The sequence below is a fragment of the Psammomys obesus genome, unplaced genomic scaffold, assembly GCF_907164565.1.
Source record: "Psammomys obesus unplaced genomic scaffold, mPsaObe1.curated_primary_1811, whole genome shotgun sequence".
NCBI classification, from domain to species: Eukaryota; Metazoa; Chordata; class Mammalia; order Rodentia; family Muridae; genus Psammomys; species Psammomys obesus.
The window spans coordinates 1,509,356-1,521,905 of NW_026596085.1; the positions used below are offsets into that span (position 1 = coordinate 1,509,356).

Sequence of the window (12,550 nt, forward strand, 5' to 3'; positions counted from 1 at the left end):
GGAAAGATTCAGGCAGAAAGAGCGTCGTATGCAGATATCCGGGAAAGCGGAGTTGGTGTACTTGAGGATTAGAAAGAGAAAGTTCTGCAGGATCTGTGGGAAGATTGGAGCGCTTGCTCTGACGTGAGAGAGGACTTCAGGGAAGTGTGCAGAGGACTGATGTGACCCAGCTTACGCTGCTGAGGAGCAAAGAGGAGCGAAGGACAGTGTTGGGCTGGAAACGGAGTCCGGTTGGCCAAGGGCTCATCTAGCTCTGTGAAGCCCTGGGTTTGGTCCCAGTGCAGAGAAAACCAGGTGTGGAAATGCCCAACTGGGGAATCTGAAATTCAGGGTTATTCTTAGCTGCAGAGTGAGTTCAAGGCCAGCCTGGGCTATGTGTCGAGACTGTCTGAAAGGAAACAATTGTAATGATTTAGAAAAGAAATTATGAACTGCTTGGCATGGTTATGCACACCTTTAATTCCAGTAATTGGAAGGTAGAGGCAGGCAGATCTCTGTGAGTTCAAGGCCAGCCTGGTCCACAAAGTAAGTATAGCCAGTCCACAAAGTATAGCCCAGTCCAGGACAGCCAGGGCTATACAGAGAGACCCTGCCTCACCCCCAAAAACACCCCATTCAGTGGCACTTGTATGAGGTGCGTGGTTTAAGGGTTGGAAGGAGGAGGCGGGGGGGGGGGCAGTGGAAACAGCAGGATGACAGAGAAGTGGCTCTTTTATATCTTCCTGTCTTCTCACTGTGTCTTCCTGAGATGTGTGCCGTGCACACCCGGCCATGCCCACCCATCTCCGCACATCCAGCCGCGTGCACCCAGCCATGTCCACAGCCATGCACCCAGATTCTGGCTCCTGCTTTTCTGGCACCTGTCAGCCTAGGGATTTCTTCCCTCCGTGCCATCTGTGTGTGCAACCCCGCCACTTTGGCACGTGTTCCGTCTCAGAGTAGACGCTTTCTGCCAGTCTTTCCGAATTGCTGGTACCCGGCGTACCCCACTTCTACCCTGAGCTGTCCAGCCAGGAGCTGGGCTCGATCCCCGGTCCCCAACCCTGTCTGATTCCTACACGACCCAGCCAATCGGCCGCACTGCTCTCTTGGCCTCCACTCTCGGCTCCCTTCTCCTCTTGCCTCCTGGCTCCCGTCTTTCCTCTCTCTCCTTCCCCCTCTCCTCACACGACCCTGTTCCATTCGCTGGGCATGTTCGGTCTGGACTCTTCCAGATGCCTGGCTGCATTCTCCCAGCGCCAGCCCCCGAGGAGCAGTCACACCCTCCTGTTAGTCAGCTTAGAGACTTGCTCTCTGGCCATGGCTGCCTTTGTTTTGAACTGTCCACAGACAGTGTCTTGCTCCATAGCACAGACTCTTGCTTCAACCTTCCAGTCACTGGCATGCAACCACTGTGCCTGGCTCCTCTTCTGGCATCATTCCTTTATCTTATTTATTTGCTTTTCTTTCTTTTTTTGAGATATGACTCAGCCCTCCTCAGCCTCCCAAATTCTGGGATTACAGGCTTCGCCACCATGCCTATCTTCACAATGTTTCACATAGCCAAGGCTGGCCTTCAACTCTCTAAGCAGCTGAAGCTGATCTTAAATTCTCCTCATCCTCCTGCCTCAGCCTCTGCCAAGGCTGGAGCTACAGGTGTGTGCTGCCACACCCAATCCTCTATCTTTTAAAATACTGACCTCCCTGACAGGATTTCCACATGATATAGCTCGCTGGCCCAACATCTTCATCTCACAGACAGGAGAGAAGCGACTGAGTTCTGGCCCCTGGAGGCCGGATGGTCTCACAGGAGGGCACCCTGTGCCTTCCTCTGGGTGACCTCAGGCTTGCTGAGTACAGCGGATCTGAGGCAAGGAGCTGCTGCAGAAAAGAGGCTCTGGAAGCGAAGCAGCCACTGGGGCCCTTGAACACTCGGGGCCCTGGTGGCTTGCCGGTGACTTAGGAAAAGCCAGAACCTCGACAGGAACGGCGGCAACCAGGGCTTGACCTTAATCTGGGCTGTTTAACCCCTCTTCAGATAGAGAACAGAAAGAAGGACCTGGAGCCCAGGCTTGACCGCGGGTGTGCAGAGCCGTGTCATTCTTCTGCGTTTGCTGTTGCAAAAATGCGTGTTTGCATGTGTGTCCCGGGGATGGATCCAGGCCCCACACACTCTGGGAAAGTTTCTCTTAGCTTCATCCTCAGCCCTTTATCCCATTTCAGTCTGAGACAGGGTCGTGCTGAGTTACCCAGACTCGCCTTGAAGTCACTCTGTAGCCCAAGGAGGCCTTTTTAACTTGTAACCGTCTTGTGTTAGCCTCCTTGGTAGCTGGGGTTACAGGCCTGTGCCATCAAGCCTGGCAGTACCCATTTGATAATGCTACTACCACTTACCAGAAGCCTACCGATGTCAAATGCTATATTACATATATCAATGAGGCTCACAGATAAAGGGCACAGTAGCCCTCTATAATAGTTTATAGAAACTGAAAAACAAACGTGTCCAAATTTGATTGGTTAGATGGGGTAAGACTATGCAGATCCCACATGTGAACTGTTATATAAAGAATACAGAGCAAGAAAAGAAGTAGGTTATCTGTGTAAACAATTACCCCACGGTAACCGCGGGCCTCTTGATCCAACGTTCTTTCATTTTTGGCTTCATCCGTTCTTTCTGTTCTGTAGTTCTCTTCCCTGTCTTGGCTCGTCTCTAGTCCTGAAGATGTGGGCGGAGGGTTGCCGTGGCCTGGGTGGCTCTCCCAGGGGTGAGAGCCCTGGTGAGAACCCCCCTCTTCAAGGCGTGGGGTCTTTAATGGTGTCACGCCTCACCGTCTCGTGCTTCCCCTCTGTCTCACCTCAACGCTCTCGAAGCTGCACCTTTAAGAGCCCATCCTCTTTTATGTGTTCTGATTGGGGTGTGTGTGAGCTTGTGTGTGTGCATGTATGTTTGTACGTGGGCACACAGGTACATGCGTGTGGAAGGGAGAGCAACCTTAGGTGTTGCTCCTCCTGAGGCACCACACACTTGGTGTTTTGAGGTAGCATCTCCATGGCTGGCCTGGCGCCCACCAGCTAGGCTAGCCTGGCTGGCCAGCAAGCTCCAAGCACCTCCCTGTCCTGCCCTCCTGGCACTAGCGTCACACGTGTGTGTCACTATGCTCGGCTTTCTGGTTTGTTTTTGTTTCTGTTTTTTGAGATATAGTCTCACATGCTAGCTAAAAACTTGTGGTCCCCCTGCCCCAGCCTCCAGAGTGCTGGGATTACAGTCCTTCTCTTCCTTGCCTAGCACGAGTTCCTTTTTGCTTAATTAAATTTATTTCTGAAAAATTTGCCAATAAAAAAATAACAAGCACTGAAATTAATGAGCCCCAAAGTCTGTGTGTGTCAATGAAATGCTACACAGACAGAATAACCATTCCAAAGATGCAGAGCCTCGCATTGGATCTCACCCTCTGACTATCGATATATCTTTATGCACTTACCCACCACCAAAAAGGAAAAACCATGATACAGTTAGGACTAGAAAAACAATATGCTTTATGCTACTAGTAGCTATTTCAGGGGGTGGGGTCAGAATGCAGGTAACGGATGCAGCAGAGATGAAGCAGTTTTGAATAAAGGAGGATTCGCACACCCCCTGAAGGCGCTCTCTAAAGGATGTCTTCCGTCCAGCCACATCTGGGACACTGCTAGTCCTCCACCAGCCAACCCCCTCTGTGCCTGTTCCTCGTAACAGAGAGGAGAGTTTCACTCTGCTAACGGGAACAGCAGCTTTATTTAGTTCTCACTTTGGCTTTGTTCTCACACTTGTTATTATAAACATGTACTTATTAGAAAAGGAGGCATACGTGCTGTAAGTCATTCTTTAGGGAGAGAGCTCAGTAAAGTGCTGGCCTTGCAGACATGGGGATCTGAGTTCGATCCCCAGAATCTATGTTTAAAAAAAGCAACGGGCCGTGGGAGCACTCACTTGCAATCTCATCTCTGGGAAGGCTGGGATAGGAGAATTCCCGGGGCTCGGGGTTCAGCCAGTGTCCAAGCTTACTGACTGAGTTCCAGGGGAAAGAGAGACATCTTTAGAAAAAAGTTAGGTAGTACCTGAGGAGTGACACTTGAGGCTGTCTTCTGCTGTCTTCTGGCCTCCACACACGAACACATGTGTGCACGCGCGCACACAAACATGCGTGCACATAAATAAATAAGCTGTAAACATCTTAATGACTCCTGGACCACTTTTCTGTGCTCATAATTATGTTCACTCATAATGTAAAATGAGATCTTCCTGACTTATAATTTGCTTTTTTTTTTTTTTTTCTTAATTGAAAAGCATCTTTCTAAGTCAGTAAAAATACAGTGATCTGTGGGGTGTGTCTGAGAAGAGTGGGGTTGGGGCACCGAAGCAGCCGTGGCTCTGCCTCTCAGGGCTCCCGTGCAAGCCAGCCAGGGCAGGCGAAGGTGGAGCCCTGGGCGATTCATCCAGTCTGTGGCAGGAGGCCATAGCTCTGCTGGCTGCTCTAGCTTTGGGGGACATCTCTCGTTTGTTTCTCTTTTTTGACTCACCTGTGTTGTGCAGGTGAGTCTGAAACACCGGGGGCTCAAGCAATTCCCCAGCTGCTACCTCCCGACACACGTAATTGGGAAACTGGGATTGGTGCCGTCACGCCTGGCAGGAGCCTTTTGTGTTCCTTTTGCCTCTGTCTGGGTGTGCAGCCTCTAGCCAGTGGTTTTTCTGTAACCCTGGCTACCCCCGCCTCACTGCGCCTCGCTGAAGTGACTGTCCCCGTGTTCAGGAGAGTGTGAGTGAGAGACCTAATTCCCAATATAGCTGCTAATCCTGCTAATTCCCTGAGGTCCTCCTCCGGTCCTCAGAGGTCTGTCCTCTCTTTAAGCCTGTTGAGATCCTGAGGACTCAGAGAGCAGGAATGAAAGTAGGAAGGTACTGGCGGCTGGAGGCGGTTGGTTCGTTTAGGACTTTCAAGGCAAAGGATGCTTAATTTTACCTCAACAGACATGTTTTCCACTGTTATTCTACAGCAACACGACAATTTGCAAGTTGTTTTCAATCTGTTGGATCAGTTCTTATTGTTTTGTTTTGCCTTTCGAGACAGGATTTCTCTGTGTCTCCGTGGCTGACCAGACTGGCCTCGAACTCGCAAAGATCCTCCTGCCTCAGCCTCCCGAGTGCTGGGGTTGCAGGTGTGCGCCATCATGCCCGGCTCTGCTTTATCATTTTTGACCCTCTTCGGTGTGTGTGTAAATGTGTGTCCTGTGAGTATCAGAGCGGGCGGTGGTTCTCTTTTCTTATGAGGCCCATGTGTTTCTCCGCCAGAGGATCTGCAAAATGATGAATTTTCCAAGATGGCTACAAATTAGATATAGATAAAAAACAGAGAGGGGAACGGAGGAAAGATTAGATTATTATGCAGAAATAAAATCTGAGGGCTGGGATTGCTGCTCAGTGGTAGAGCATTTGCCAGCCATGCACAGGGTCCCTGTCGACCCAGGAAAAACATGTTTTTGTGCGTGTAAGTTCTGTCAGCTGCACAGTAATGCCACCCATGCAAAAATGGTAAGTCTCTACGTTTTATAGAAAAGGCAAGTTCTTGACATTAATCTCCATAATCATAATTGGAATTGCATAGGTACCGAATCTTTGTCTTGTTTTTTGTAAGGAAAAAATTTCTAGCATGGATACTCTTATACTTTGTGGCATACCTAGGTGAACTTTTATTCAAGTGTAGTTAGTTACAAGGCTGAAGGTACCTAGCAGTCTGCGTTTTCTTCTTGCTTTCCGGGTGAGTCTTGGGAGGGGAAAAAAAAAAACCCTCTTCTTTCCGATGTAAGGACAGGAGATCCAGGCTGTCCACACTGCTCACTTTGTCCTTATAAGGCTATCCTGTTTTATCACTTCCTGCTTCAGCTCCTGGCTTTTTCCCTCTTCCCCTCTCCGGGCCCTGGCTGGATGCTCCAGCCCTGCGGCCGGGCAGCAACTGTTCCGCAGCTGTGAGCCAGCCGTGCGCCAGGCGCGTCTTGGAGTCTCAACTTTCATTTTACGAAGACGCGTGTTTGGCTGTTGCAGAAGGCAAGTTATAACTGGTACTTACTTCTCGTTCTCCTAGAACACTGAAAACCTCCCCCAGCACTTTAGAAGAGGGGCCCTGTCAGTGCTGAGAAAGAAGTGGGAGAGCCCCGTGGCCGGAGCGGAGCCCCACACAGACACATTGCCGGGCATCAGCAGAGAGGGGGGCCTCACGCCAGATCACCCCCCTGCCGAGGGGACCCACAGCACTTCTTCTGGAGCCAGAGCTGACCAGGAAGAGCAGACCCAGCCCAAGCCTAGCCTTGGGTCTCATCCGGAAGCCGCCCTTCAGTGTCGGCATCCCTGCTCAGAGGACAGCCAGGATCGGAAAGCCACAGAAAGTCAGAAAATGGAAAATTGTCTGGGAGATTCCAGGCATGAAGTAGAGAAAGCTGAGATAAGTGAAAACACGGAAGCTTCGGGCAAAATAGAGAAATACAGTGTTCCACTGACCAGACTGAAGATGATGTTTGAGAAAGGTGAACACACGGCAGCCAAGGTAAGAGCTGGGCGGGTGTGGAGTTCCCTCCTGGAAACCCGTGCTGACAGGGTCTGGTTTTCCAAGCCTGGTCAGCTGGACAGAGTAGAATGTGTGGTCAGTGTGTCTTCTGATTCGAGTTCCGTTAGCAAAAGCCTCAAATGAACTGTTTCCACGGTTGCTGAGATGTGATCACCCCCCCCCCCATCTCATGTCAAGTCTAGCTCATTCTGGGATGTGGCTCAGCACCTAAAAACTGAAAATGAAAAGAGCTGGACACTGATGGGACCGTGTGCTCCCACACACTTACCCTTTTAATTTGTCTTCCTGTGTCTTTTGTAGCCCTGGGGGTGAAATGGCTGCTGGACTCACTATCGCTCGGACACAGCTGCAGACTGAGCACTCAGGCCAGAGCTGAGCATTGAGACTGAGGCTCAGTGTCTCAGGGCTAGCTGAGCCCCTTCCCTTCTCTTCTTGCTCATCTGTGCCTCCCAACAAATGTTTTTTATCAGCCAGACTCCTCTCCCAGGAAAAATCCCTGCTGAGAGCCGGACCAGTGTAGCTTTCAGGAGTTTTGACTTGCAAATGCACAGGGTTGCATTTTCCTGCATCTGCTAATGAAATTTGATCCTTCATGTGGATTGCACACCAAATCCCCAGAGGGAATTACTTAACTAGAAAATGAGTTGCATATGCTCCTGCCTTCCAGCACACTCCAGGGCAGCAGAGCCGGTCAGTTTTTCCAGTTCTCTCATACTTTCCTACGTATCTGGCGTTGTACACGGAATGGTTTGTTACAAGGGCCCTCATAATGAAATAAACAGATCTGACGGGTAGCAAAGCCATCATTTACTTAAGATTCCAACTACACGGAAAAGCTGTCTTTTCTTAAGCTAAATATTTGGCCCAGATTCCTGTATTGGCGAAGTAATGGTGTGAAGCACTCCTCCTGAGATAACGAAAATAGATAATTCATCGTGGAATCCTGGAACCCTGGGTTATGTAAGGAGAGGTGCTGCCGGTTCCTTCCAGGAACTCCCAGGACAGCTGCCTTTTTTTTTTTTTTTTTTTTGATAGAATCCTTTTGTGTGTGCTTTAGCTGCATTAATGCTGGAAGCAATTGGCAAGAGATGGAACCACAAAGCAGTTTTAAACTCCCCTCTCAACTTTTTTAGTTCCCTGGGCCTGCCAACTCCTTTTTTCTCCTTTATGGTCTTAATTAAAAAAAAAAAAAAAAAAAAAATTTAAATGGGAAGAAGAATTTTAAATAGAAATGAAAAAAATGCAAGCAATCCTAAATAGAGAGGAAGGGGCATTGCTGGGACTCAAAGCACTATTGTAAGCCTCCTCCCAGACCCCGCCAGGGGTGGGAGGGCTGACGTCACGCAGCGCACACACTGTGGATTCAGTGTGAAGTGCTTGCACGTGTCAGAACTGGCCCAAGGTAGGAAATGAGTGGGACAGCAGCAAACGAAAATGCTGATGATATATAAGACAGTTTTTCTCGTAAATGCCTAGTGAGAGATGGGTCATGACAAGCCCATTTAAAGAAATAGTCAAAGTGGTGGGGTGGGGGACAACCCGCCATAGGAAGAGCAACCGTTAGCCAAGCATGGTGACGATGACTCACCCTCACGAGCTTAGCGCTCAGGGGGCTGAGGCGAGCGAGCTGCAGTTCCCCTGACCCTGCAAGGGGAAGGAAAGGCAGGAGGAGGGTGGGAAAGAGGAAGGTCCTCCTACCTTGTGGCTAAACTCACTGGAAAATGAATAGGTTCTGAGATTCCCCTGAACTTTTTAGGCCTGTGTGTGTGTGTGTGTGTGCGTGTGTGTGTATGTATGTGCGCGTGCGTGCGTGTGTGTGTGTGTGTGTGTGTGCCTCTATTATTTCCCAAATTAAATAGTCCTTTGACACTTGGCTTTAAAACTGTTTCAGAACAAGCATCACCATCACGTAGGAAATTATGAATTCCTGTAAAAAGTTTTGACCAGGGCTGAGACTATAGTTTAGCGGTGTGTGTGCCTAGCATTTTCGAGGCTGCTCAGTCTCTAGAACCACACACACATACTTTGTTACGTTTTGATGTGTGTGTTTGGGTATTTGGTTGTGTGTTTGAGAGAGGGTCTCATTGTATAGCCCTAGCTAGCTCTGGACCTTACTTCGTACACTAAGCTGGTCTCTAGCTCACAGAGATACTCCTGCCTCTGTTTCCCTAGTGTTAGGGTTCAAAGTATGTACCGCTGTGCCTGGCTGTTTAGTCCAATATTTCAGTCAAGCTGTTAGGAGATTTTGTCTATTTTGGATTGAAGAACAACCAGTCTGTTTGCAATTAGACTGTGACTATGGCTGGCACTGTTTTGTCTTTAGCACACAGAAGAGGCTTTGGTCAGAAGCTACATGTGTGAGTATCTGGGTCTGAGAAGTGAGGGGCACTAGATCCCTCTCAGGGTAAGACTGTGTAACTGTAGCTCAGAACCGGTCAGTGACAGCTACAACAAATATAAGACTCGTCCTACAAAGACAGCGCTCAGGAATGTCAGGCCAGCCTGGAGCCTGGACCCTACAGTGAGACCCAGTCTGACAATAAGCCAGATCCCAGAAAGGATGAGGGTGTTTTCTTTAGTTCCACATAACAGTGAGCTGTGGTGGCACACATGTGTTGCTGCTGTGACGTGAGCCCTGTGAGAGGGCGTGAGCACCAAGCCGAAGCCGGCGTCACGGAAACAGTTTACACAGCCTTCTTGGCAGTGGGCGTATTTTATTAGATGTGTTTATTTCCTGTGTAGAGTGCTTTGCCTGCGTGTGTGTCTCTGCACCATGCACAGGCCCACAGAGGCCAGAAGAGGGCGTCAGATCCCCCAGAACCGGAGTAGGGATGGTTGTGAGCCTCTCTGTGGGAGCTGAGAACCAAACCCAGGGTTTTGTTTTGTTTTGTTTTGTTTTGTTTTGTTTTGTTTTGTTTTGAAGCAGTCCCAGGTAGCCAGGCTGGCCTTGAGCTCTTTCTGCTCCCGCCTCCTCCAGGGAATACTGATGTCCATCACCACATCTGCTTTCACACACCTACTAAACCCCTTTTTTCACTGAGTTACTAGTCACCACGTGGGAGCATGGTAACTGATTTCTCACGGCAGCTACACATTTCTTGTCACGATAACGGCTTCGTGCAATCCTGCAGACTCTTGTGGGGAGACAATGGCAGGTCTAGATGTTCGGGTGCCCCCTGGGGAATCCTGATACTGTTCACGGTTTTTCGCCCCGAGTGGCTGTTGTCGCTTACCAGCCAGAGGTCAGTCACCTCCTCTGCTTCATGCCAGTTAGCTGCTTCCTACTTCCAGCCAGTTCCGTTTCAGTCACACATGCTGAAACGCAGTGTCGAGAGTGCCACGTGACACGCGTGTCTGTGGGGCTCAGTCTGGACTTGGGTGTCACAGACCCTGCAGGGCATGGCCGTCTCCCTCCGCCTCTGGATGCCCGGAAGCGCTCAGAAGCGCCTGTCCGTGGCATCTCTAGCAACCAGGGTGAGCCGAAGATGCTATAAGTGCTATCATTATCCACACACATATCTCTATTTTGTTGTTTTCTTGTCTTTTGGTTTTTTTGTGGGTTTTTTTTTTGTTTGTTTGTTTGTTTTTTTGGTGATGGTGGTAGTTGTGTGTGTGTGTGTGTGTGTGTGTGTGTGTGTGTGTGTGTGTGTGTTTTGATTTTTTTTGAGACAAGATTTTTCTGTATATCCCCGGCTGACCTGGAACTCACTCTAGACCGGGCTGGCCTTGAACTCATAGATATGTCTGCCTCTGTCTCCCAGGTGCTGGGGTTAAAGGTCTGTGGCCACCACCACCCAGCAACTATGTTTTATTTTGTGTGTGCATGTTTGCCTACACCTTATATATGTGCACCCATGGGTGCCTGGTGTCCATGGAGGTCAGAAGCAGCATCAGAAGATGCATCTGAAGGGATGGCTGAGAGCCATGTGGCTGCTGGCACCGGGACCCGGGTCCTCTGGAAGGGCAGCAGATGCCCTTACTCTCCAGCCCCCAGATTTCTAACTACTGAATTAGCTTACTGGATATGAAATACCGGTTTTCTTTTCTTTTTCTGTTTTTTCTTATTGTAAGGCTAACACAGTTTTTATAGAACACTTGGAAGTGCAGAAAGTGTTGAGCCATCCTGTGCGGAGGTGAGTGCTTCTCCGTCTTCACTGCGGTGTCTATCGGTGTGATAAAGCACCAGCACCAAAAGCAGCTCTGGGAGGAAAGGGTTTAGTCAGCTTACACCTCCACATCTCAGTTTATCATCAAAGCAAGCAGGGCAGGAACTCAAGCAGGGCAGGAACCTGGAGCAGGAGCTGATGCAGGGGCCATGGAGGGGGCTGCTGACTGGCTTGCTCCCCATGGCTGGCTCAGCCAGGGGAAGCCAGGATACCAGCCCAGGGATGGCCCCACCCACCATGGGCTGGGCCTCCCCCATCAGCCATCCATCAAGAAGACCAGCACAGACTGTCAGTCTGGTAGAGGCATTTTCTCAGTGGAGAGTCCTTTTTCTCAGAAGACTCTAGCCTGTGCCGGGTTGATGTGAACTGGCCAGCACATCCTCTATGTACATTTCTTTTTTTTTTTTTTTTTTGTAACTTTTTTTTTTATTAATTACACTTTATTCATTTTGTATCCCCCCATAAGCCCCTCCCTCCTCCCCTCCCGATCCCACCCTCCCTCTCCTTTCTGCATGCATGCCCCTCCCCAAGTCCACTGATAGGGGAGGTTCTCCTCTCCTTTCTGGTCTTAGTCTATCAGTTCTCATGAAAAGTGGCTGCATTGTCCTCTACCGTGGCCTGGTAAGGCTGCTCCCCCCTCAGGGGGAGGTGATCAAAGAGCAGGCCAATCAGATTATGCTAGAGGCAGTCCCTCTTCCCATTACTATGTAACCCACTTGGACACTGAACTGCCATGGGCTACACCTGTGCAGGGGTTCTAGGTTATCTCCATGAATAGTCCTCGGTTGGAGTATGAGTCTCTGGGAAGTTCCCTGTGTTCAAATTTTCTTGTTCTGTTGCTCTCCTTGAGTTCCTGTCCTCTCCAGCTCTTACTATTTCCCACTTCTTACATAAAATTCCATTCACTCTGCCCATATGTACATTTCTTACACAACAAACCATTTCGTTCAGAAGAAAATTTTTATCACTTAATGCTCTGAGAAATTAAGAGAGTTCATTAATTCCTAACAATTTCTATACACAGGTTAGCACAGTCCCATTCTTCTGTAAACCCATGCTTCCCCATCCTTGGCTCTGGGAAATACGAGAGTCTGGAGGAAGGCCCAGTGGAGAGGTAGAAGGAAGTGAAGGAGTGAAGTAAGGGACTCTTCATAAGCTCTGAGTCAGCCTTGGTGTGAATGCCTGTAATGCAGAGGCAGACGGATCTCTGAGGTCAAGGCCAGCCTGGTCTACACAGAGAGTTCCTGGACAGCCAGGGCTACACAGAGAAACCCTGTCTCATCAACCTTTTTTTTTTTTTATGAGACCGGGTCTTTCCCTGATCTCACTGGACCTGGCGCTCAACTGGACTGGCTCCAGTGATCACGAGTGTGTCCGTGCTCACACTGGGATTACTCCCACATTGCCACACCTGTGTCCGTGCTCACACTAGGATTACTCACCATTGCCACACCTGTGCTTGTGCTCACACTGGGATCACACACACATTGCCATACCTGTGTCCGTGCTCACACTGGGATCACACACACATTGCCACACCTGTGTCTGTGCTCACACTGGGATCACACACACATTGCCACACCTGTGTCCGTGCTCACCCTGGGATCACACACACATTGCCACACCTGTGTCCGTGCTCACACTGGGATCACACACACACACATTGCCACACCTGTGTTTGTGCTCACACTGGGATCACACACACACACACACACACACACACACATTGCCACACCTGTGCTTGTGCTCACACTGGGATCACACACACATTGCCACACCTGTGCTTGTGCTCACACTGGGATCACA

At 49.7% G+C, this 12,550-nt stretch overlaps 1 protein-coding gene across 1 annotated transcript in view; it reads left to right on the plus strand.

The window, feature by feature from the left end:
- Lima1 (LIM domain and actin binding 1) overlaps positions 1-12,550 on the plus strand; it is a 77,138-nt gene that overhangs the window by 35,525 nt on the left and 29,063 nt on the right. The window contains exon 4 of the mRNA XM_055626922.1: positions 6,099-6,557. Within this exon, the coding sequence (XP_055482897.1) occupies positions 6,099-6,557 (459 nt within the window). The remainder of the gene's footprint in view (positions 1-6,098; positions 6,558-12,550) is intronic.